This window comes from Panthera tigris, chromosome A3 (assembly GCF_018350195.1).
Source record: "Panthera tigris isolate Pti1 chromosome A3, P.tigris_Pti1_mat1.1, whole genome shotgun sequence".
Classification (NCBI taxonomy): Eukaryota; Metazoa; Chordata; class Mammalia; order Carnivora; family Felidae; genus Panthera; species Panthera tigris.
Genome location: NC_056662.1, coordinates 72,962,275 through 72,988,917, shown reverse-complemented (window position 1 = coordinate 72,988,917; position 26,643 = coordinate 72,962,275). Strand labels below are relative to the sequence as shown.

Sequence of the window (26,643 nt, the reverse complement as noted above, 5' to 3'; positions counted from 1 at the left end):
CAAGTGCCAAGAAAATTCAGAGAGAACCATGTTGAATTAACTGGAACAAGCAAAGCTAGGATTTGGATCAGTGGTGAGAAACAAGGTGCATCTGGGATTAGGAGAGCAGGATCAGGCAAGTCCAGGTGACAAATGTGTGAGGAAAAATCAGTGACAAGCCAAATATTTTGTGCCTTAGGAGAGGAAAAATGGTGGCCCTCTTAGTTAAGTATTGAGGGAAGGAGTTCTGGGCTGACTGTACTACCTTGGAGGTGCAGGACTCTGGCAGCTATGGAGGTGACGGCCTTTATGGAGGATGAGAGGCAGGTGTGCAACCACTTGAGACAATATATAATTCTTCTCTCATTGGGGCGCCTGGGTGGCTCAGTCGGTTGGGCGGCCGACTTCGACTCAGGTCAAGATCTCGCGGTCCGTGAGTTCGAGCCCCGCATCGGGCTCTGTGCTGACTGCTCAGAGCCTGGAGCCTGTTTCAGATTCTGTGTCTCCCTCTCTCTGACCCTCCCCCGTTCATGCTCTGTCCCTCTCTGTCTCAAAAATAAATAAATGCTAAAAAAAAAAAAAAAAAAGAATTCTTCTCTCATTAAGGAGCAATTCTTCTCTCTTCTGTCAACTCCAGTGATTTGTTTCTTGGGTATTTACTATTTCTATGAAAAGGTACTCAAGTATAATACGGAAAGAACAAAAAGATTTGGGGAAAAGAGGAGTATGTATAAGCTTTGGGAAAACATTTAAGTATTAGCTTTGAACCTGAACAGGGGTGCCTGAGCAGCTCAGTTGGTTGGGCGTCAGACTTTGGCTCAGGTCATGATCTTGCGGTTCTTGAGTTTGAGCCCAGCATCGGGCTATCTTCTGTCAGCACAGAGCCCACTTTGAATCCTCTGACCCGTCCCCCTCTCTGCCCCTCCCCTGCTTGTAATTGCTCTCTCTCTCAAAATTAAATAAACTTAAAAAAAAAAATAATTTTGAACCTGAACAAACTATTAAATGTAAACACCTACTGGTAGTATAAACATGCCAAAACCCAAAGGCAGATGTTTCCTTTTCTCACCATACACGAAGATTAAAAGGACAATAATTTTAAAATCATTATTCCTAAAGAAGGGTAATTACTTTGCAGTTATTATTTCTCTAACTCTAGAATGTGCACCTCTGATCTGAGTTACTGAAATATTCTAATGAAAAACCACAAAGCATAAAGAGACCATTATTCTCAGACACAAAGGTTTCTAATGAAATCACCCAGTCAGACGGAACAAGGCCAACATGAAACATTCCAAATAATCAAATGACTCTCTAAAAAGGCACATATAGATGTAACACCAGGATAGGTATGAGAGTTTTTGTAGAAATGGCAAATCTCTGAATTCTCGGTTCCTGAAAAGCGCTTCCTGTTTGGAAAACAGTGACAATTTTGGATAGCAACGTACCAGCAAATCCACATCAAAAGAACAGATGTAGTTTATCTTTCCCAGTCTCCATTCCCAGATTGTAATGCAAATTTTGTTAGAACTGGCAGATACCTTGGAGTTCATTTGGCCCTAGGTAATCTCCAAAGTCCCTTCTGTCTGTGACTAGAGACTAGAGAAGGATCAACAATATCCACAAACCTGGTAGGCTCATTTGCTGTAAAACCAACCAAGCATGACAATGATCTACTGCTACTGTTTTCAAGCTTTCATTTCAGATAATTGTTATTTGCCTGTCTGCCAACACTGGGGATTTGCGAAAACACAAAGGATTTCACCCTAGCTACAAAAATGTCACATAAAAATATTTTCTTGGAGTACATCAAAGATTTTGCATTCAGCTTGTGACTGGAATCTTTAATTTGCTGTTAGGTAGGTTTTTGCAGGGCCGGGGGGGGGGGGGTGAAGTGGGGATCATGGAATTGCTTGTAGAAAATAAAGAAGCCTGTAGAAAATAAAGAAGAAAATAAAGAAGCTTGCTGGAAGCCTGCTAAAATTTGTTATGGATTTCTTTCTTTTTAAAATATTTTTTTACGTTTTTACTTATTTTTGAGAAAGAGCGCAAGCACTTGTGCACAAGGCGGGGAGGAGCAGAGAGACGGAGACACAGAATCTGAAGCAGAATCCAAGCTCAGAGCTGTCAGTGCAGAGCCTGATGTGGGGCTTGAACTCACGAACCTCGAGATCATGACCAGAGCCGAAGTCGGATGCTTAATTGACTGAGTCACTCAGGTGCCCCTGTTGTGGATTTCTTTCTAAACAAAATTAATAAAGATGGGTAGACGGGCATTGGGAGATTATTCTATTTGAGGTAAAAATACTTAATTTTGCTTAGAAAAAAAAAAGTGCCTGTCTGCTAAAACAATTTATTGTTTATTATAAATTATTAACAATTTATTTTTCTAAATGTTTATTTTTTGAGAGAGACAGAGTGCAAGTGGGGGAGGGGCAGAGAGAGTGAGACAGAATCGGAAACAGGCTCCAGGCTCTGAGCTGTCAGCACAAATCCCAACGTGGGGCTAGAAATTACAAACCGTGAGATCATGACCTGAGCCGAAGTCAGACACTCAACCGACTAAGCCACCCAGGTGCCCCATAATTAACAAATTTAATGGGATAAACAGCTCTTAGTGTTTTCAAATGAAGCTCCTGGGTTTTATGTGTCTTTGTTTTTGGAATTAACTGATTAGAAGAGTTAACCAAGGATGAAAACAAACAGGGAAGAAGCTGGAGAATTCCATCAGTTAAGCAGCTAATCTATTTTTTTAATATTTTGTTTTTTGGGGGAAAATCAGGCCAAAATAGATTATTGAAGAAATAATTTCCAATGGAAAGACCTCTACACAGGGAGCCAGAGACTGAGTTTAAATCTTATCTGTACCACCATTTTTGTGATCCCAGAAGATGGGAAAAGAAATTAACATTGTGCCCCTACTGGTTTCACACACTGTGTAATGTAACTCTTAACACACTCCTAAAGTAGTGATCCACAACCCCCTGGTTTCATGGGGGTGTTTTTTGGGAGAGAAATTCAGCCTCAGGGAGATTGAACAGCTTTCCCAGAGACAAGCAGGAGATACAAAGAGGATTCCAAGTCAAATAACCGCCTAGGTCTTGGCTTCCTCACTGTAGAATATGCAGACTGGATGATGGCCCTGTGATCAGAGTCCTAGACTTCCATAAAGCCACCATCACCTGATGGAAACCAGTCTCATCATGAACTCACATAATTCTTTGCTTGTGGGTAAAAGAACAATTCAGTGCCTTTGCCATTTGTCAGACAGATTAGAAATTCATGTTGATGCGTATATATCTTTGATTAATAAAAATTATAAAGGAAATTATTGGTAGGACACTTGATACCTTTGAATAATAGAACCTATACGCTTATCTTTTTTTCTTCTGTTTTTTTTCATTACTTTTTTCTGATTTTGGAAAAATATGTGTTATTGTAAAATAATTTTAAAAATAAAGAGACAATTTAATCATAAACTCCATAGCCAGTGTTAACTGCTTAACATTTTTTGGTATCTTTCCAATTTATTTCCTATACAAAAATATACTTTACTTCTAAAGTAAAAAGAAAAAAATCAAAAAAAAATTACCTCACCTACTAGACTGTAAATAAATCTTGAATATTTCCTAATAACATTAAATAATCATCTAAACCATGACTTATAATGATTGTACAGTATTTCTTCCTATGGATCTACCATATTGTATTTAACCACCTGGGGGCAGTTTGGTGGCTTCAGGCCTTCTTTAGTCTGGTTTTATTTGCTGTTGGTAAGTTATTCAGCAATGAACCTATTCTGGTTCACACTCCTAATAATTTCCTTGAGATAAATTCCAAGATATGAAAATATGAGCGGTGTTCTCTTCACAGCAGCACATATACTAATACTGAAAAAAAAAATCACTACCTCAAAGGATATTAACATTTTTTTAAATTAAAAAAAATTTTTTTAATGTTACTCTTTTTAGAGAGAGTGAGAGAGACAGAGCACGAGTGGGGGAGGGGCAGAGAGAGAGGGAGACACAGAATCTGAAGCAGGCTCTAGGCTCTGAGCCATCAGCACAGAGGCAGAGGTGGGGCTCGAACCCCCGGAAACCAGGAGATTGTGACCTGGGCCAGAGTCGGAGGCTTAACTCACTGAGCCACCCAGGCACCCCAGGATACTAACATTTCTAAAGCTATTGATAGATATTATCAAATTTCTGGACTTAAAGACTAGAAATACTCATTTATAGTACTCATTTACATCTCCCCCAGCAAGGTTTGACAGTGTTCAGTCACTAAATCTTTGTCAGCACTGGATACACTTTAATCCTAATTCTGATAGATTAAACATTGTTATTTAAAAATTGTTATTCCTAACTAAGAAGATTTAGCATTTTCATCTATCTGTTAGCCAACGTTTCCATTTTTGTCAATTATACATGTCCTTTCTCCGTTGTACAGGTTTGCTGAAGGTCTTTACATTTCAAGAACAAACCAAAATTCTATCTAACACGCTTGTGGCTTACACTTTGCTCATGTGTGGTTTATCTCTCTTGTTTCTTAGCAGTTGGGGGCAGGTAGACAGAAAGTTTTAATGTTTATATAATTGAATCTATAATATTATCTTTATGGTTTCTTTGCTTCTACATTCAGAAAGGCCTTTCACCCACTTGAGAGCAGTTAAACATTTATTTAGATATTCATATAATTATTTTATAGTTTTTTAAACACTTAACTCTTTAATTCATAAAGAATTTATTTTAATGTATGGTATGAAGTAATGATATATAACTTTTTTCTCCCAAATAGATAACAAACTGTCCTAGGGCCCACTGGTCAAGATACTATTATATTCTAAATTGTTATACATATTAACCTCTATTTCTCAGCTTTGTTTTTTTTTTGGGGGGGGGGGGGGGCATTGTTATTTATCCTTATCCCAATCTGATACATTTTAATTATTTTAGTTTCATAATATGCTTTAGTAAATACAGTATTTTCCTCTTCATTATCCTTTTTTTATTCAAGTTCTTGGTTATTCTCATTCTTTTATCCATCTAGACTAACTCAGAATAATTTAAAAGGAAATGTCAGATAACAATAACAAAACTTCTTGAGATTTTAACTGAAATTGCACTGAATATAATTGAAGTGATTGTGTTTAATTTTTAGACTTCACGTCCAGAACCAAGGTTGTCTCTCCATTTGTTCAAGCCTTTTGTATTCCTCTGTGAAGTTTTGTAATATTCTTTAAGCAAGTCTTGCATATCTCTTGTTATATTTATTTCTGGACATCTGATCATCTGTCCCTTTCTAACAATTAAGTCAGAACAATGGGAAGGATCATAAAAAACGAGACTGAAAAAAGAACAAAAGAACAGGGAAACAGGAGGAGTTGGTTGGGGAAATAATACAGATACCTATTCCGTTCATACAAAAATGCAGCAATTTGGTACTAGCAGAGATCCACACATGCTGTAGTCAAGCAAGTAATCCTCACACTCTTTCAATTATGAACTTTAATCTCTATTGTGTACAAATCTGTAGACAGAAGATTCTGGGTCACATCCCAGGGTCCAGAGGAAATTTCTGCTATGTTGGAGCAAAGAAAGTTAATGGTGTTAACCGTGCTACCCATTTAACAAAGTAGAAAGAAGCAAATAGCTAAAGGTAGGTCCTGGGCTACCTGTGGTATTTGAAGCTGTGTAGTGTAGGGGAAGACAGAGGCATTTAAAAATCAATGGCTCAGGTAGGCTCGTACTGTGTATCCCTCTATTTTTATGTCCAACCCAACGCTGTTCCTTCTAAAATAACTTCTCAACATGACAGAAAATGTTTTGATATGCAGTATGTGTAAACATTCATCAAAATGTAAAAACTTAATTTACAATATTAAAATCAGAACTGTTTTAAAGCATGCAATCCTTGAAATACTAGGAGTATTTGATTTAGCATTTGATTAACACAAAGTTCTTTTCAGCTGCCTGCTGGGCACTTCACCTGATGGTCCTTACACTGTAGTTCTGAAAGAGAGCCCCCTCAGCTGATGCTAGCTTGCTTCAAGATCAATGCAGTAAAAGGCTCCAAATTTTAGAAAAATAGAGCCATTCCTCAACATCAAATTATATATATATATAAACACCTTAAATTCTTCTCATAAAAGTTACCAAAAAAATTTTTTTAAATAACTACTTTACCTTTATATGTTTTACTCCACAGCTAACCACTCTGTTTGGCTGATATGGATCCCAGGAAATATCAAAAATCTGTTTAAAAGAATTAAAAATTACTCTGTTGGTAATATATGTGTTTTTGCCTTCTTTCAGCTATCAGTTCAACTGCCAAGACTCTATCCAAAATTTAGAATACACTGTTACTTGCATGGACTGAAAAATGGGCGATTTGGCTCTGGGGTTGGTTCAGGAATTGCTAACACATATTTTGTTGCCTATCTACTTACCTTAGACCTGAATAAAGAAATAATAATTAACCACAATCAGTGAGACAAACTGGTGTCATATTTTTAACATGGTTCACCCAGGGTAAACAAATTGGAATGCTTTAGAATAATTTTTTGATCCAATTTTTCTATACCTGTACACAATGCTAGTAACATACTTTGACATAGCTTTACAATAAAAATCAAGAGAAGTATGAAGTGTTTTATTTTGAGTAGGAAAATGTTTAACAGTCAAATGCAATTCAATGTGGCCAACACTTTCTTGTAATCATGGGCAGGGGCATTTATTTGGCACCTAAATTAGCCCACCAAAAATAGTCCTTTAGCCTCTCATTTTAATCTGACCCAAAATACTATTCTATTTTGCATTCCCCAAGGAACTGAAAACATATCCATTAACACTACTGAATGTTCTTTAAGGAAAGCTACTAGACGGTTTGCAGGCAGTTCTTTTTCCATTTTTGGAACAAGGAAGAGAAGACTGTCAACCTTGAGAGTCAGATCACCTGTGGCAAAGTACATATTTCACCAGCCAAACTGAAAGATTCGTATCTAGTGGCTCTGAAATTTGGTCCATGCAGCTGCATTTTTAAACAGACCCCAAGAGATTCTGATGCAGTCAGTCCAAGGACCGCATTCTGTGAAGCTCTAATAGAAAAAAAGAGTAATTGTTAGGGCCAATGTCTCAACCAGATAAAGAGCTCATGACACTCATTTCTCATCACATAGGAAGGAGCAATATGGATCAATCATCAGAGAGAAAAGGAGGACCTAACCTTCAGTTAGGTAGAAAGAAGCAATTATGAACTACAGAAACAACACTGAAGAAAGAGCACTTGGTCCAAGTACCAAGTTTCAATAAGGTCCAGTGCCCATTTTAGCTATGCAACCTCAGGCTAGTCTCATCATCTCTAAAATACATGACACCACCTCAGTTCTGTTATGAGGGCAATGAGTGTTATGAGCACTCAATTACAAAAATGAGTGCTAGGGATTAAGTATTTTCTCCACTAAAATAATCTTGAAGATAATCATTTGCCCATAAGGAGACATTAATAATTCATATTGGCACCAGTAATGAAGATCAAAACTGTGTTCTCCCAGTTTTGGGAGACACTGTGTTTCTCCCAGACAAATCATGGAGTCTGGGAGAACAGTGTTCAAAAAGAACAGAATTTCATTAAAACATTCTAGGATCTTAAAATTATACATTTGCACTAGAGTAGCATTGTACTTTTCATAATCTACTTCTAAGTGGAAGGTATAAAGTACATGAACAAAACAGTAAGAAATAAATTCACATTGATCTAGTCTAACTCAACTTACTTTATAGGATATGATGGGATTATCACATAAGCAGAAACAGTAATATACAAAATGTGAGCATTACAAGTATTTTCAAACTGTTCATTAAGTACTAAGTTAATACTGATTAATTACCAGTAAGTTAATAATCTGGGAGCAGAGCCCAAGCATCACTGCACTATAAAATCTCCCTAAGGAATTCTTACATGTTGCCAGGGATAGGAACCATTGGGAACAAAAGGGTGCCGGAGCTCCTCCAACACTAAAGTTCCAAGGCTGCTCATTTCTGGACTTTCTGAGAACTTAATCCTTGAGTACAATTTGCTCAAATGTGCCGCAACAACTATCAGGTCACCTTAAAATTATGATTTTCCCTCAGTGAATATACTGTTCATTTGAAAAAAATTTTTCAGAGTTCACACTAAGGAAGAGATGATGAATTTCATATTTAATTCAGGCCTCATTCTCACTTACACTGAGAAGAAATACAAAACTATGAATCAATGTAAGATAATCATGCCAATTCACTTTGTTTGAAATTATAAAAAATAAAGTGGTCACATTATTTTAATTATGCAAGAGAATGGAGAAATAGATTTCTGACCTGCTTCATAACCTACCTTGCCTGCTATGACTGTATGAAATTATTTCTGAGCACACTAACTTCAATATGATAAGCAAGCCACAATCTTAAGATTCTCAAATATAACAAAAATCCCTAAGTTGTCACTATACTCATTTGAAGTTAAAATGTATACACCTGTAAACATATTTTGTGAGTATTATTTTCTAACAACTACTTCCATTTCTAAAGGAATACATCAAAACTTTACAATTTCAAATTCAATTCTATTTTGACTTTATGATGAAGAAGCTAGATGCCAATATCAAAAATTTGCTTTGCCTATGAAAGGTAGTAACAATTTAAAGAAAGCATCCAATCACCAGAAGAGATCATGCCAACACAGCTATTAGTCAGGAATTGATTTTTTTTTTAAGTCAGTTTTTAGGTTGAATATGTAGGAGAAATCTTCACATGGAGAATTTACTTTTAAAAATAGTACAAATCTGGGAAGCTACTTCACAATTCGCCCATAGTTATGAAAACTGCGTGGCTTGATCCAACAAGCTCTTCTTACCCGGTCGGAGTGGCCGGTGGCTGAGGCCAGAAGTTTTCCCTTCCTCCAGTCCCAAATGCAGACTGTGTTTTTTGCATCCAGTCCCACAGAGGCCAAACGCTAAGAATAAGAACAATAATTTAATAGCTGAAACTGATAGGCACATTCCTGACTATCCAGGTCTTCTTTCAACAAATGGTCACTGATTACCTACTCTGGGCCAGGCATTGAATGTATGCAAAAAAAAACCAAAAACAAATGATTTCTCAAAATCTATTTAAAGTCCACTGCTAAAGGCATCACAAATGACTTCCATTAGCATATACTACAATTTCAAAAACCCAAAAGCTGTGACTCGTTTGTCACAAAGCCTCTGATTTAACCAGGTGAAATCAGAGGAACACAACTTGAAGACAAGGTTCAGATTTTTTAATTTTTAAGTTTAAAATATTAATGTGAGATTAAAGATAATCTAGGATTCCATAATCTAAAAGCCTTGCCAAACTGCTAAAATCAAAGGGATTGACGAACACATAGGGAAGAAAAACCCATAAATGAACGTTACATTCATTCTTAATCTTCATAGTTTCACAAACGTTTCGGGTGACTAAAGAGAGTATATACTGCTGGTAAAAGAAATCTGGTACTTCATCTTCCCGTCTACATTCTTTGGGTTCATTTCAGAACTCGTTCTCAAGGAAAAAGAAAATTCAACACATTTAAGTATACACAACATCAAAAGTATCAAAATATGTATTAGAAACACCAACATCAGAGGACCTAGTAGGATGCCACACCTAAGGAAACAGCCCTGTGTCATGGACAGAGGTCTGGAATGGGTGTAAGGAGATTTGGCTTCTGTTTTGACTTGTGAGGAACCAGATCTTGAAAAATTAATTAACCTCATTAAATTAGGTTTTCTCATTTGTAAAATAAATGCAATATATCTGTTATGTCTACCTTGTAGGATTATTGTATGGGTCAATGCAATCAGTGAAATGATGTAAGTCAAAGTGTTTTGAAAATACAGTGTCACTCAAGTTTAAGAGTATCTGAGCTTATGTGTTTCACTATGTTTTAGTGTGTGTGTTTATGTGTGTACATATATGTGGGATGACATATGGCCACATATAGCTACATGTATATATGTGTTGTTATGCAGGGATTACTCAGGTTTCTTCAGTAAAGATGGCTTCTATTAGTAATGTTTAGTATAAAAAATATATAGTTGGAAGTTTTAAAAATATGCCCTCAAGAAAGAGGGTCTTTGTGGTGTTTTTTCCCCTGTTTTAATTGTGCATTCAAGCAATGAAAACTGTAATATGTGGTTGCATTTTTATCCATATAAGAAAACAAAGTGGTGAATTTCATTTGGCTTATTCTTTTGCTTTTTTTTTTTTTTTTTAATAAACACAGGCACTAAAGTAAAATCCACATTTCCTGATGGAAAAAAAAAAAAGCCAAAAGTTATCTATTTTGTTCATTTGTAGACAGTGACAGGCCCCATAGCTACCTAAAAAGCATTTCTATTCCCTTTTGTTGTTGGAGAGGTGATGGGCCATTTGTCATTTTCTAAATATCACTTGATTCCAGTGAACTCTGTCCAAGGAATAAGGCAGATCTGAAGCAGTAGGCATCAACAAGCCAAGAAATTCATCACAGCAAGCAAATAGGTTATTCTTCTCAACTGACAGTTAAGTGCCATGCAGTCCACCCCCAACATCACCCTTCCAAATGGAACCTACAAGTGAACAAGTAAGATTCCAACACAAATCACATGGACAAAGAATTAAACATTAAAGCTGGATTTCCTTCTGCTGCATGGCATTTTCTTGTGATGCTTCTGAACACATTTTTGACAATGTTTGCTAGAAAAACACAATCAGACAACGTGCATGTAAGTACACATCTAAGCATACATTTACACTTAGACTTGTGTATGCATTCTGGTATTCATTGATTTAGTCAGGAAGTCTGGAACTACAAATCTGGACAAATGTGACTACCCAGGTATTTCTCCTTATACATGAAATCACAGTGGAATGGATGCATTATCCTAACTAAAGTAGATGTGATTAGAGTAGTAAAATAAAAAACTATACATTCCAGGGGTCTACATATGTAGTGAAGCTAGTCCAAGAAAGAAAAATGCAATAGTGATCATTACCCTCTCAAAACAGCAGGAAACACTAAGTAAGCTGTTTAAAAAGTGATTCAAACCAGCTCAAGTCCCGTGATCCACTCAACTTGCCCCAAACTCTCAGGCCTGTCAAGCCTCTATGAAGAATTTCACAGGTCTTTACACAGCAAGGACTTACAAAATGAATGCTGAAATTTGCCAAAACCTGGACTGAAATATTAACTGGCAGAAATACAGAGGAAGGGTGGCCCAGGATCATGGAGAAGGCTGGGGAAAAGGCACAGCCCTAGTTCGGAGGTGGAGGCAGTGGAAGCCAGGAAAGGTGCCTTTCTGTGTGCACTGCCCTTTCTGTAACATATTTTTAAAATGGACATGTAACTGACATCTGTAACGTTAACAAACCTTTTCTGCCAAGGGTTGCTTGCTGGAAGTCAAAGGCAAGAAAGAAAGCTTGTTAGGGGTCCTGGGAAGGCTTCAGGAAGCATGTCCCTTAAAGCCCTTTGAAATGTCTTAGAAGAATGAATCATTTTAAGGGGCAAAGAAGGTGAGTAGGGCACCAGAGACGGAGAAACACAGCATGAGGGAGGGGCTGGAGGAGCCAAAGTGCAAGGTCTGGTAGAGGAATCTCACCACCTTGTCCAATCTGACTTCAAGGAGATAGTGAAGCCAAGGCTAGAAGACTCAGTTAGCCCACAACACCCAGACACAAATTATAGACTTATTCACGGAGTTCTCCAAGCTTTGGTTGTTTTTAAAATAATGCTCTCACACTTTTTCTAGTTGGTGAAATACATTAGCAAGAAACTGTGTGGAGACCAGTCAGAGGATACTTCAAATGTCAGGCAGGACATGGATTTGTAACTTACAGGATGGTGGCAGAGAATGGGAGGGGAGAATGCATGTAAGGGTCACTGTAGAGATACTCACAAACACTCATGAATCAGTGGCAGCTTGAACTGTGGGGAGTGGGTAGGGAGAAGGAGGAGTTAGAAGAGGAACTTAAAAAGTCAAAGAGAATTTTCTCAGTGAATTATTAGGAGGTGGTGAATTATTAAGAGAGGACATTCTCAAAGCAAAGGGAACCAAGGAGATGCTCAGGGCTTGAAGTATATGAAAAACGTTTGGGCCAACACTAATTCCAAATAGGAAGCTAACATTGGACCTGGGTCATGATGGACCCAATCAGCATGAGTTCATGACTTCCTTCTGGAAGCTTTTCAACCAACGCTAAGACTGGGGGAACCAAAACTGGGGCCTACCCAGAGCTGGGTATCAGTGCCACAGCTTGGAAAAGGATCCGACATGATTCTAGGAGGCAGACAAGGGGAGGTGGCAAGGGTTAGTAGACTTTCTGAGCCTATAAGCTTCATGCACTATAACTCTAGGTGACTCGTGAGAAGTCATTACAGAAAACAGAAATGGAAAAAGATACATACCTGTCCATCTGAGTCGAAAGCCAAGCAGGCGACTCCATGTGTATGGACATCCTTAAGAATAGACACAGTCTGGACATTATAGGAATCCCATATACATATATATGGCTCCTTTCCAACTTGGCCAGTTGCAACAAGAGTTTTATCTGGGTGTAAGGCAAGGCTGAAAAATAAAAAAGCCTCTTTTCATTTCCTCCTGAACAAAGTTAGGAAAAATATTGATTTTCTTTTATCCACATTTATTTCTCAATCATCTAGCAAGATAATCTCAAGAGAAAAAGTCTGAACTGTCCTCAAAGTAGTAAGTTACCTGACTGGTCTGATGGAAATGTTGAATGGAAAAGAGAGGCTTAGCACAGTTTAACAATAATTTCATCTGATTTTACCCATTTGGTTACCTTGAAAATCAGACACTATTATAATTCCAGGATTAGAAAACCTCCATGGTTCTAGAATTGTTTTATGTCAAGATATTTACTTAATGACTTTCAAAGTATTACTCAGCTTTTTCAAGTTAGCTTTTGACTTTGAGGGGGAAAAAAACGTTGTTGCTAGGAGACAATGTGCTTCTCAGAATTAATTAAACCTGCCTGCACAAGTGCTGGATCCCAACTTCATTAGGATTTCAAACCACGAAGGGGTCCCAGAGTCAAGTGCTGTTTCTGTGTCTGTTACCATAGATTATGCATTTTCAATGACAATTTCTATTTTACACAAATCACTGTAACACCAAGAGAACCACAAATTACTATGCTTGTGGTCTTTGTAACATTTTTCCTCTGTAGTCCAGTCAAAATAAAACTTTGTCAAATGCCAAGAGAATTTCAGGGAGTCTGTACTAGTCCAGAGGGGGAAATGTCATTATTGTTATTCCTAGATGAGCAAGGACTCTCATGTTTTAAAATCATTGTGTAAAGAAGTTGTGCCTTTCTAAAAACAGGTGTTGGGAATTGAAAAAAACAAAAGGGCACATACCTATATGAAAAACTAGCAGATTACTGTTTACACAATATAAGCGGAAATTTTTTCTTTTTCCGATTTCAACATCTATTTACACAATTAGCAGAGTTTTGTTTTGTTTTTACTTTTCAACTTCAGCATGGTTTTAATACAAGTAAATGCTCTATAATCAGATACCTGAATTTGCACTCAATGCCCCTATGACCTCTGGTTCTTTGGGCCTGTTGATCTCTTTTGCCTCAGGTTCCTCATCTAGAAAATGGAGTTACTACATAAAAGTAGACAATATACAGAACACAGAGCATTCAGCACTGCACCGGCTCAGAGTAAGCACTCAAAGCAAGTATCATTATCATCATCGTTTTGTGTAACTGACATCTAGATACAATTAACATATGCACAGCTCGGTGGATACAGTGCCTCTTTCAAACACAAATTACTTCCTGCTTCTTTCACGGCCCACGTGTGTTCTCCACAAATTCTGCAGCAACCAAGCCCCTAAACTATCCCCCAGGGCACTCTTTCCACCAAGCTCCCTTCCTGGGCCTCCACCAAACCTAGTGTCTTTTGCACAGGATGGGGAGTACTATCCCCTTTCAGCATTGAGGGTCCTCCCAGACTCCTGTACCCTGGTGCTGGAGTGCAGCTGGTCTTCCCAGGAGCTCCTAACACCTGTCACTGCACATGTCCTTGTTCCTGGAACTGCTCCCTAGACTGGAGGTGCCTTCTATCTGCATTCTCATTCCAGGCTGGGTGCTACATGGGGTTTTTGTCTTCTTAGACAAATAGAGTGCAGGTGGAGCCTGCAGTGGGTGCTCTGTAGCTGTGGGGAAGGAAGGTTCAATTATGGGGCTAGATGCAGGGGCAGGGAGAGGATGGCTGGGAGGCACTGAGCATCAGGGGCCCAGAGGACCAGAAATCAGGCCCCAAGTGCTGCTGCCACAACTACTCTTGCCAGAAGTCTGATCTAAGGGGAGCTCAAGAGTTCTGCAGGAGGCGGTGGAGGAGTACAGGGAGAAGTAATACCTGGGCGCCCCAGGTGCCAGAGGCCCCTCATGAAGGATTCATCTATAAGAAGTTTGGCTCACATCACCTGTCAAGCCAAACCCCAATCCTCCACAATGCCTCCTGCCCCTTCCCCTCCACTCAGAGTTGCAGTGTAGGGCACTTGTCCCAGGGGCCAGTCCTGGTGTTGGGGACCTGGTTTTGGCCCAAAGGCGGGGAGGTACCGCTGGAGGCCAGAGCTAGGGAGTGAAATGCACATACCCCAGCCACAAGTCTACCACCTTCCAGGAGGAAGAAGGGCTCAGACAGCAATCTTCTTCTGCAGGGGTCCCTGGGGCCCAATCCAACAAGTGCAAAGGTCCAAGCCCGCAGCAACAAGAATGCACCATCATCGTGCATCCTCAGGGCCAGTGGTTTCTCCTGGCAGCAGCAAGGTGTCTAGAATTGTCCCAGGAGATCAGTGCTTCCTGTTCCTTGAGACTCTCCCTGAACAACATTCTCAAGGCTTTGCTCTCCCTCTCTCTGCGGTAGCATTCTGCAAGCGTTCTGCCAGTGTTCTGCGATGGGTCAGCTGGCTTCTCCACCCCAGCGCCCTCCATCAGCAAATGTTCTCCTGTGAATGGGCTCTGGATGCCCATAAGCCTGTGCGGGGTGGGGGCGGTGCACGTTTCCCATAACGGCAAACAAGGGGCAGGTGTGCTCTACAGCTTGCTATGTGGGGGGAGTGAGTGCAGACCCAGATGCACCAGCAGGGAAGGGATGCGCTGGTAGGTGCTGAGCGCCAGAGCAGCTCAGAGTGCAGATATCAGGTGCCCTGGTACTGCCCTCCACCACTCTCCCCAGAGGAAGCCCCTCCTCACCAGATCTAGGGAATTCTAAAAGCTGGTAAGAAGAGGCTTGGGATAAGAAACACCTGGGTGCCCCAGATCTGCGTGGCCATCTAACAAGTGCTTGCTGGCAAATGTATCCTCAGGAATCTTTATAAGGAGAACCAGAGAAAAATAACATACATAAAAGGTGCAGAGGGCATCCAGGTAAAAAGATGGCACTCACAGTTAGTCTTGCAGAGAATAGCAGAAAATGAGATGGGTCAGGTAAGCCAGGGCAGCCTTGTAAGCCTTTTTAAGCAGGCCAGGAAGTTAGGGCACCACTGACAATTATTAGAAGACATGACATGAACAGGTGCATATTTTAGTAAGGTAACTCTAACAGCAGTGAGGCAGTGGGAAGGACAGATGGGTGGGAAATGTTAGGAGAGGAGGCCATGAGGCCAGGAAGGGAACAGGTGACAGATAGTGAGGTAAGAAGAGGTAGATGGGGCAGAAAAAAGGATCAGTTAAGAGATATTTAAGGGAAAGAGGTAAAGAGGTTGAAAATGCCAAAAGCGAAGGAAAAGGCTGAGCATGTCAGAGCTGACTGAAATTTTTTGCTTGGGCAACTTTTAAAGTCACAGAACTTGTAGCACTAGAGTTTAAAGCCTATGAGGCCTGATTCTGGGAAAAGATGGCCTTAACCCAGTTTTTAGTGGGAAACCAAGGAGACCCCCCTCAAGTTAGCACCACACCTAGAGTCCTAAGTGCTATAAAAAAGAGGATCTGATTGGACAGTATGATCCACGAGGGCAGGGGCTCTTTCCATCACTCTACACATAGTTCCTGAGGCAGAGTTCACGCGGCAGAGTATTCACTAACAAAGTGCTTGCCAAAGAGGAGCAAATGATGCCACCAATCATGGCTGCCATACTGCCTCTCCACACTGACAGTAAGTTCTTTTTTTTTTAATATATGAAATTTATTGTCAAATTGGTTTCCATACAACACCCAGTGCTCATCCCAAAAGATGCCCTCTTCAATACCTATCACCTACCCTCCCCTCCCTCCCACCCCCCATCAACCCTCGGTTTGTTCTCAGTTTTTAAGTCTTTCATGCTTTGGCTCTCTCCCACTCTAACCTCTTTTTTTTTTTCCTTCCCCTCCCCCATGGGTTTCTGTTAAGTTTCTCAGGATCCACATAAGAGTGAAACCATATGGTATCTGTCTTTCTCTGTATGGCTTATTTCACTTAGCATCACACTCTCCAGTTCCATCCACGTTGCTACAAAGGGCCATATTTCATTCTTTCTCATTGCCACGTGGTATTCCATTGTGTATATAAACCACAATTTCTTTATCCATTCATCAGTTGATGAACATTTAGGCTCTTTCCATAATTTGGCTATTGTTGAGAGTGCTGCTATAAACATTGGGGTACAAGTGCCCCTATGCATCAGTACTCCTGTATCCCTTGGGCAAATTCCTAGCAGTGCTATTGCTGGGTCATAGGGTAGGTCTATTTTTAATTTTCTGAGGAACCTCCACACTGTTTTCCAGAGTGGCTGCACCAATTTGCATTCCCACCAACAGTGCAAGAGGGTTCCTGTTTCTCCACATCCTCTCCAGCATCTATAGTCTCCTGATTTGTTCATTTTGGCCACTCTGACTGGTGTGAGGTGATATCTGAGTGTGGTTTTGATTTGTATTTCCCTGATGAGGAGCGACGTTGAGCATCTTTTCATGTTCCTGTTGGCCATCTGGATGTCTTCTTTAGAGAAGTGTCTATTCATGTTTTCTGCCCATTTCTTCACTGGATTACTTGCTTTTCAGGTGTGGAGTTTGGTGAGCTCTTTATAGATTTTGGATACTAGCCCTTTGTCTGATATGTCATTTGCAAATATCTTTTCCCATTCTGTTGGTTGCCTTTTAGTTTTGTTGATTGTTTCCTTCGCTGTGCAGAAGCTTTTTATCTTCATGAGGTCCCAATAGTTCATTTTTGCTTTTAATTCCCTTGCCTTTGGGGATGTGTCAAGTAAGAAATTGCTGTGGCTGAGGTCAGAGAGGTCTTTTCCTGCTTTCTCCTCTAGGGTTTTGATGGTTTCCTGTCTCACATTCAAGTCCTTTATCCATTTTGAGTTTATTTTTGTGAATGGTGTAAGAAAGTGGTCTAGTTTCATTCTTCTGCATGTTGCTGTCCAGTTCTCCCAGCACCATTTGTTAAAGAGACAACACTGACAGTAAGTTCTATACAGGAACTAGAAAATGAAGAGGAATGAGTGTTTTCCCCCTAGATGGTCAGAGACGCTATCAAGAAACAAACAAAACTCTTGCTGTGATCACAGCTTCTGTTTCTTCTGGTTTTTTTTTTTTAAGTTTTTTAAAAGTTATTTATTTTGACAGAGAGAGAGAGAAAGTGAGGTAGGGGCAGAGAGAGAGAGGGGAGAGAACGAATTCCAAGCAGGCTCTGCACAGTCAGCACAGGACCCGATGTGGGGCTTGAACTCACAAACCATGAGATCATGACCTGAGCCGAAATCAAGAGTAGGACACTTAACCGACTGAGCCACCCAGGCACCCCTGTTTATTCTGTTTTAAAATGCTTGAGATATTTGGTAAATTCCTGGGGTCCTGAAGCACTCAGAATTAAAAAAAAAAAATCACTCTTCCAGGCAGTTGTCCTTACTATAATGTCAGGATTCCTGACCTTTCTCACTTCCTTGAATTGGGGGGGGGGGGGGGGGGAGGAGTAGTGAAAGAGACAGCTTTCAACAAATATTTTTTTTCTTTTTTTCTAAAAATTTTTAAAAGTTTGTTTTTGAGAGAGAGAGAGAAAAAGAGACAGAGCATGAGGAGGGGAGGGGCAGAGAGAGAGGGAGACAGAATCTGAAGCAGGCTCCAGGCTCTGAGCTGTCAGCACAGAGCCCGATGCGGGGCTCGAACTCATGAACTGTGAGATCATGGCCTGAGCTGAAGTCCAGCACTTATCTGACTGAGCCACCCAGGAGCCCTCAACAAATCTTTAAAGAGGCCTTCAAAATAACTTTCCAGTCTCACTCAGTTAGTGTGACCCAAAAACATTCCATTATGGATTTCAAGTATTTTTACTCGTGTTATTAATTGTTCTTTTCCCTCATACCAAAGCCCATAAATTTATCACATTCATTAAAAAGTTCACATTGGAAATTTTCATTTTTGGATTTTTTGCCACAAGTTTCTTTATGCTGTTCTTGATATCCTCTCATCCTAGCACATGATATTCACCAATCTAGCTTCCTGCTTTGCTGTTTGCATACATTATCAGTTATCAATTTCTCCTTTTGTAAGCCGAGAGTCTCTGACCTGACCTCTCTGGCTTACATGCCACTTGATTGCTTAAAATGACTCCCAATGTTCCTGTTTATCCATGTCCATATCAAGAATAGAGAGAACAGAGAACACAGACTTTATTCACTTTGCCATTTGTTACCTCACGATCAGCTCCCCAGAAACATCACTCCTTCCACCCAATAAGAGAACAACAGTATCCATGTATCTTTTAGAGCACAGCCAAGTGGCACTTTATTTTTATTTTAAATTTGTCATATCATTTCAACAGCACTTTTAAACAACCTTTTTCCAACAAACTTTTACCAACAAACTTTAATCCCTGCATTTGCAAGAGCATAGTGTTAAAGGTATCTGTAATAGGGCAGTTGCAGAAGCAGGGACAGCATAAGCAGGTTGGAAGTTACCATCAAAGTATCTAGTCCTTTCTCACATCTTTGCATTCAGGAACTCAAGAATTTCATGAAAAGTCATTTTGAGCAGGATCTGCTTTTGTTTAAATCCCAAAACATGTTTGGAATGTTAGTTCAGAGGCATTCAAGTGACAGATGTGTATATATGTAGCATTTTCCTCATATCAAGACCAAACCCACCCCCTGCTGCATACTTCAGAACCTGCTCCTTCCACAGAAGTGCCCTGAGCCTAAAAAGCTACCCTACTGTAATGCCTTTAGATGAGCCAACGGATTAAAAGAGGTTAGGTCCCCTTATCCGATTAAGGGGCTGTCATGGAAAGAATCATGCCTCTTGAGTTCCTTCTGATAAGATTTCATCTATGAAATGGTCAACTATTATGTACTTCCAGGGAGAAAATGACAGAAGTGGAAAGTACCGTCTTTACACAAAATACCTGTTTGACGTTGAACTTCCCAACATCTTCTTTACCATATCACAGTGTTGTAAGTCTTGGTGACAGAAAGTATTGATGCTGTTTACCTATATTTTAAGTCCATCTGCCATTAGATCATAAATTCCCATCTCTTCTGTTTTTCTAAGAAAACTTGCAAATTTTACAGATCGTTTTTTTTTTTCAAATCATTTTAATAGCAATGCCACAATATTAAAACTTTAAAAATTGACTCTTTCACTAAAGGTCTCATTCCACACCTATATAAAAAGGGTTCGTGTCATTCTGTTTTTCCTTTGGTGCTCAGTTTATTACATTGATTATATTATACACACAGCAACAAAAAAAGGGATCAAGCTTTTAAAGAACTGCTTTTCTCTGTGTATATAAAAATCTGGTTCCCTTAGGAAATCCCATCTTCTGTTACCATAGCAATAGAAAGCACTGCAGAGAAGGACTTTCATCACCCTATCTGGGAGAAGGAATTGATTTGTTTCTCCAGCATGCCAGGAGGGCAAAACCATGTCTTTCTGATGTCAAATGAAATCAGGAAGATTTCCAAATATGTTGTCTGAGGAGAAGATGAGAATTAATAGGGTTGTGGAAAGAGGCAGGCTTGCTTATATAGGTTAAAGAGAAAACACTAATCAACACTAATCATTCCTGAAGGCAAAAAATTATATTTGAGTATTTGTTCCAAGTCCAGCATTTGAAAAATGTTCATTATTCTGACTTCACTTTTTAAATTTTTTTTTCAACGTTTTTTATTTATTTTTGGGACAGAGAGAGACAGAGCATGAACGGGGGAGGGGCAGAGAGAGAGGGAGACACAGAATCGGAAACAGGCTCCAGGCCCAGAGCCTGACGCGGGGCTCGAACTCACGGACCGCGAGATCGTGACCTGGCTGAAGTCGGACGCTTAACTGACTGCGCCACCCAGGCGCCCCCTGACTTCACTTTTTAAAGCCTCATTTCATTTTTGCCCAGGCTGCTTCAGTGATTCTCTAAGTAATAAATTTACATTATTATCTCTTTTTTAAAGTACCCTCACCAGGAAAGCATGAAAGCTTTCTCTTTGACTACCCTACAGATAACACTGAGAGAAGTTTGCCAGTGTTGAGGCATAAGTGCATCCTGGTGACTGGGCTGAACTGAGAGCAGCGGCGAGGTGGCTGCTCTCTGGGCTGGAGAGAGAAGGCCAGCCTTAGTGGATGGGCACTGGAGGAAGAAAAGGCAAAGGAAGGCTTTATTTGAACACAGTCATCTGGAGATAGTGTGGCCACACATGGAGGTGGCTGTGCTCTAGTCCTTGTACCCCAGGATACCCTTAGCACTGGAGTACCATCACTGGGACTGTGAGGGAGGGCCCTGCCTTCCAGGTGGGCCTGAGCAGGATGAATGGAAGTGATGGCAACATGTACAGACTACCAATGGTCCATTGCCGTGTTCTTGACCTATGTGAGCCTCAGGGTACCTGTATAATCCACGATTGAGCATGACGGTCCCTCACATTGGACTTCTCAACAAACTTGATGAGTGGTACATCTAATAGGAATTAATGCAATTTAGAAAAATGAAGAAATGCAATATATCTTGCATGCTTAGTACCACCATACCTGTATTGGTATGGAAGCATATTCTAGCAATACTTTAATACCGCATCAAAGAGTGGTTAAGAGCATAGTGGTTTTGCTGCCTGGGATCAAAGCGTGCAGTGGCATGGTGAAGCCGGCTCAGACTGACCAGCCAGAGCTGTTAAATGTTAGCAATTCTGAGAATCAGTTGTTAAACACGACCACTGTTAGATAGTAAATTATATAAACTTACAAGTAAAGAAATTATATTAAAAACAAAAATATATATACTAAAATTAATTATTTCCTAATTATTTTACTACATTTGACTTTATCTTGAGGTTATTTACCACTGTCCTCTCTCTCTGGTAGAAATACTATAGAGCGACGTACCGCTATGGGAGCATTTACATCATGGAAATCAACAAACACTACAAATTAAGGATTGACTTGTTGTTTTGTTGGTTGTCTACACTTAAGACATAGAAAGATAAAATGTTAATAATGCAGAATAAACTTAAAAGGGTGTCATGTCTGTAGCTGTTACATTCTGAATAACACAAAAAATGAGAAATATTCTTCCAGTATTCAAAAAATATCATCCAGTTCAGCAAAGGAGTCGCTCATATCATTGGCAAATGATTCAAGTTCTGATATATGTCTTTGTGGTTTCACTTTTGTCTTAGTAATATAGTCGAAAATACCAACATTTATGTCAGAACTACACGCATTTGTCAATGATGTGAGAGACTTCTTTTCTGAACCAGATAGTAATCAAGCATTCATTCCTTGTCTGACTTTGTCAGATCATAGTTGAACTGCAAAGTTTGGCCACAGATACATGAGTTCAACAAAAATCAATGAAAGCATTCTAAGGGAATCGATTGGCTGTATGGGATTTACAACAGATGGTTATATATACTTTTTTACTTATAAACTGTGTGCCACCCATCATTTTTACCAGTAAAATTTATCACAAACCTTTGAGGGCATATGCGTACATTTTTTCTAAGAGCTGGTTGTTAAACAGTCATCAATACATCACTGAAGCATATCTCCTCTACTCACTGGCACATAAAGTTCCTCACAAATCATCTTCAGCAAATTACTCAACTTCTCTGTGCCCCACTTTCTCTTCCATAAAATAAGAATAATAACAGTACCTACCTGAAAGAAGGTAGGAATAACTGTGAGGATTTAATAAATCCTAAGGCAGTGATTAAAACAGTAGTGCTTAAAACCTAGTGAGCACCAAATAGATATTATTATTAATTAACTGCTATGTGATAGAATCTGCTCAAAACAAACACATATGAAGCCTGTCCTTCACCCCTGAGGATTGACATTCTAAGCCAAGGAAACTAGTCCCCAGAGAAGTTATTGTGAACTAACCTGCAAAATTTTAAAATAAGACTACCCTCTGAGAATTAAACAGTTAAGAACCACATAAAATGGACAAGATTGGTTATCTAAAGAAGTTATCCTAAGGAGAAAATATATCAGACAAGAACAGACTTTGAAAATCTAATCCGCTCATGATCAACAGTGAGATAATTTAGATTCCACTACTGAAATCAATAAATCTGAGTAAAAATGTTAATAGAAGGGGAAGTTCTGTGTAAATCCTCTATAGGAAAGAGTCAGAATTAAGCCAGTATAGTATTGGCGTAAGGATAGACATATAGATTGATGGAACAGAATTGAGTCTAGAAATAGACCCACACTTTTATGGTCAATTGATTTCCAACAAAGGTGTTAGGATAACTCAAAGGGGGAAGGATAGTTTTTTTAACAAGTAGTGCTGGAACAATTAGACATCCATATGGAAAAAAATGAACCTTACCATTTACATCTCATTATTCACAAAAATTATCTCAAAAGACCAGAGACCTCAGTATAAGAGCTAAAAGTCTACAACTGATAGAAAAAAAACACATAGCCAAACCTTTGGAATCTTTGAAAGACAATGTTTCTTAGAGAAGACAAAAAACATGAGCCATAAGAGAGAAAAATTGATAAACTGGATTTTAAAATTAAAACTTCTGCTCTTTGAAAGACACCAGTAGGAAAAGGAAAAGGAAGAGGCAAGCCAAGGACTGGAAAAGAAAACTCACAAAGGACTTTTGCCCATAATACAAGAGGAAAGCTTATAATTCAATAGTATGAAGAAAACCAGAATTAAAATATGGCCAAAACACTTGAACATTGTCAAAGACATCTAAAATTAGTAAGACTGACATTACTAGGTGATGCGAAAGATGTAGAGTAATTGGAATGCACATACTTTGCTGATGGGAATATAAAATAATAAATCATTTTGGAAAGTATTTGGCAGTTTCGTATAAAGTTAAATATATACTTACTATATATGATCTAGCAATTCCATTTCCATATATTTACCCAAGAGAAATAGTGCATCTGAAGACCTATACAAATGTACAAAATGGCCATCAACAGGTGAATGGATAAAGAAATTATTATACATTTATACAGTGGAATAGTTCCCAGGAACAAAGAAGAACGAACTACTGACATACATGTCAACACGGATGACTCAAAAACATTACAGTGACTGAAAGAATCCTAGAGTATTCAGTGGAATATTCACATCAGTATCTTCACCATACAAAGGTGGCAGCCAAGAGATACTGTCCAAAGTTGATGACCCCAAAAATAAAGGTATAAAAATATAACTTAAAGTTACAAAGGTAAATGTTAAGGGTATTAAAAGTAAAATAACCCTTTGTGTAAGAGAAGGAAAGGAATATAAGAATGGTATATGTAAACTACATCCTCAAGTATTTTAGAAGGAAGTCAATCATGGATTATATCTAAAATAGATTAAGCACAAAATAGCAGTTAATCCCACTGTTTTGAGATGTGGAGGTAACCATCAGAAAAAAAACCAGTCCTAAGAATTAAAAGTGTTCCTTTGGAAAGTAGATTGTGGATGGGAAAGGGTAGGGCAGAGGCATCTTTTTTTTCATTAAAAATTTTTTTACATTTACATTTTTTTCATTATGTAATGAAAATTACCTTCTGTACTCTTTGATTTGTGTATCTATATTGCTTTGATACAAATATAAAATTAAAACAAATAAAAACAAAAAAGCACTTACAGAGAAATAAAAATGGATTAACTTACGCAAAAAAGAATGTATCTGGTGGTTTAGAAGTCTTCCACAGGCAGGAAGTAGGAAGGGATATCTGATGACTCTGTCAGATTTATCAGCCCCCAGATGTTCTCATCAAGTACAATTGTTACTGATAAAATGAATTTGATCAGCATGGCTTGTCTTACAATTCATTCTTGAAAAAGGAGAAATACCGCCTTAAGACTCCAACACAACAATTTGGTAATGAGAAGTTTCACTAATGAAAGGGGTCTATGTGAAACCCAGCTTTCTGGAGCTATTCATCTTGTTTTTTCCTCTTCAAGCAAGGAGCATGACTCAAGCATTGAGGGCTATATTTGGCAGAAGTCCTGTTAATTTAGGATAATTAAATATGCCAGTCATGTGTTTCAGTAAGGTCTGATTAAATACTTTAGAGAAGTCATTAGTGAATCCATCTGGTCTAGTGGCTTTGCCAGATGGCAAAATGTTACTACCTCTATCTGTTCTGCTCTTGGAATATTCTACTTCTATTGTAAAATAGCATGCAGTTATTTTCAGGGTAAGTCTTAATTTGCTAGTTTATATTCTCAAGGGATCTGAAAGGTGGAAGGCAAGCTTCACAACTGTGTTAACACCATGCCAACTGAGCCACAAGATCCTAAGGCTGTATTAAACGGCCTGTTGTTGCATTGTTGAATTCTAAATGATTTCGTCATTTCCGTTTCCTTAAAATGCTCTTTGCCAAACGTTTCAGATGGTGCTTCATTCGTGACTGGAGAGTCAAAACCGCAGGGGGAGGTAACAAGATGTATTTCACATCCATGATATTATAATACTACAAGATAAGGAGAACCCTGGAAGTACTTCCTCCATGTAGATGGTTATCTAAATGGAAAAGTGGCCAGTTTTGATTTTTTTTAATTACAGAGTCACACAGCCCTGTGAGAGTGCCATAAAATGACTAATTTAACTTTGTTTTGATTCTTTGACCATGCAGAGTTAACCTCTGACTTACTAATTTCCTAACCAGCTGGGTCAAAATGCAAGGTATTCTCCAACACATTGACAACAGCAATTTATTTCATTTTTTAAAGTATATTTATTTATTTTGAGAGATATTTATGGGGGGGAGGGGCAGAGAGAGAGGAAGAGAGAGAATCCCAAGTAGACTCCACGCTGTCAGCACAGAGCTCAAAGTGGGGCTTGATCTCACAAACTGCAAGATCATGACCTGAGCCAAAATCAAGAGTTGAACGCTCCACTGTGAGAGCCACCCAGACACCCTAACAATGGCAAATTTAATAAGATCACTTCATCAGTTGGTGTCTAAAGTAAATAATTAAACCCAAATCATAAGTGGGGATTGCTGGAGGAAAGTAAGGGGTGGCTTGATGAAGACATGAGGCAAAGATAAAGCTAGAAAAGAGCCCCAAATTTTATTGCCACTCTCAACCTCCAATCTCTCAAGTCTATTCTAAGGCTAAGCATTAGGTTGAGCTGAAGCCCCACTCTCTCCTAATAAAGGCCACATTTGGATATCTAATTGACTGAGTTGACTGTAATCAGAATTTACATTCATGGAAACGTTGCTACCAAGACCAACCCCTCAGCATCTGGGAACTATGGCAACTTTTGCACTTAGAGCTTTGTTTTTATTTTATGCTTTGTTGACAGCACTTTCCTTTGTTTTTACTTTATTCCTCTTCCTTTCCTGACTTCCCTCCTTTTCAAGTTTTTCTCTATCTTTACTCTAGGGTGTTAGGTTTTTTCCAGCATTTCTAGGTGTTTGGAGAGGAGCAGGAAGGATGAGAAGGTATGTGTCTGTCACCTCAGTCCCATATGTTGCCAGAATGGCAAGTCCATGCTTGACTCCTGACCACCACCCTCAATTCTGAACAGCTGGGATTCTATCATTGTAGAGCTAACACTGAACTTGGCATAATGACTAATTAAAATCTTTTTAAGATCTGCATGTGTATCTGTTTCTACTGAGTAGAGATGGTTGCAGAGCAATGCCCCCTACCACTACCATTATCTCTCATCACTGCTGACACCTTCAATGTAATGTGGACAACAGCTGGAAAGATCAAAATGGGGTTCAGGGGGCGCTGGGGTGGCTCAGTCGGTTAAGCATCTGACTTTGGCTCAGGTCATGATCTCATGGTCCATTGGTTCGAGCCCCACGTTGGGGTCTGTGCTAACAGCTCAGAGCCTGGAACCTGCTTCAGATTCCTTCCTCCATCTCTCTATGCCCACACCCCCCTTCCCCAACTGCTAGAGCTCTGTCTCTTTCTCTCTTTCTCAAAAATAAATAAAACATTTTAAAAAATTCAAAATGGGGTTTGGGATCATCTATCTTTGAACCACCTATGCTCTATGGTAAAGCAAGAATAGGTGATCCCAGAGGCCCAGGTAGAAGGGGCCAGAATCAGCAAACTGGCTTTTTCATGTGGGTATGAATTAGGATAGAGAAGGGATGATCTCCATAAAAAACCGCTGAGCAAATGTCTAGCACCTCTGCCTCTAGCAGACCAGGTGCCAAAGAGCACTATTGACCTTCAGTCCAGGGAAACGAGTGGTTA

The 26,643-nt window shown here is 39.2% G+C and overlaps 1 protein-coding gene across 1 annotated transcript in view; it reads right to left on the bottom strand.

Annotated features, from left to right (window-relative positions):
* The window catches only part of EML6 (EMAP like 6), a 280,348-nt gene that overhangs the window by 147,877 nt on the left and 105,828 nt on the right, over positions 1-26,643 (bottom strand). Inside the window, exons 2-4 of the mRNA XM_042981405.1 lie at positions 12,427-12,586; positions 8,872-8,970; positions 6,165-6,233 (exon numbers count right to left, since the gene is read on the bottom strand). Coding sequence (XP_042837339.1) covers positions 6,165-6,233; positions 8,872-8,970; positions 12,427-12,586 — 328 coding nt within the window. The remainder of the gene's footprint in view (positions 1-6,164; positions 6,234-8,871; positions 8,971-12,426; positions 12,587-26,643) is intronic.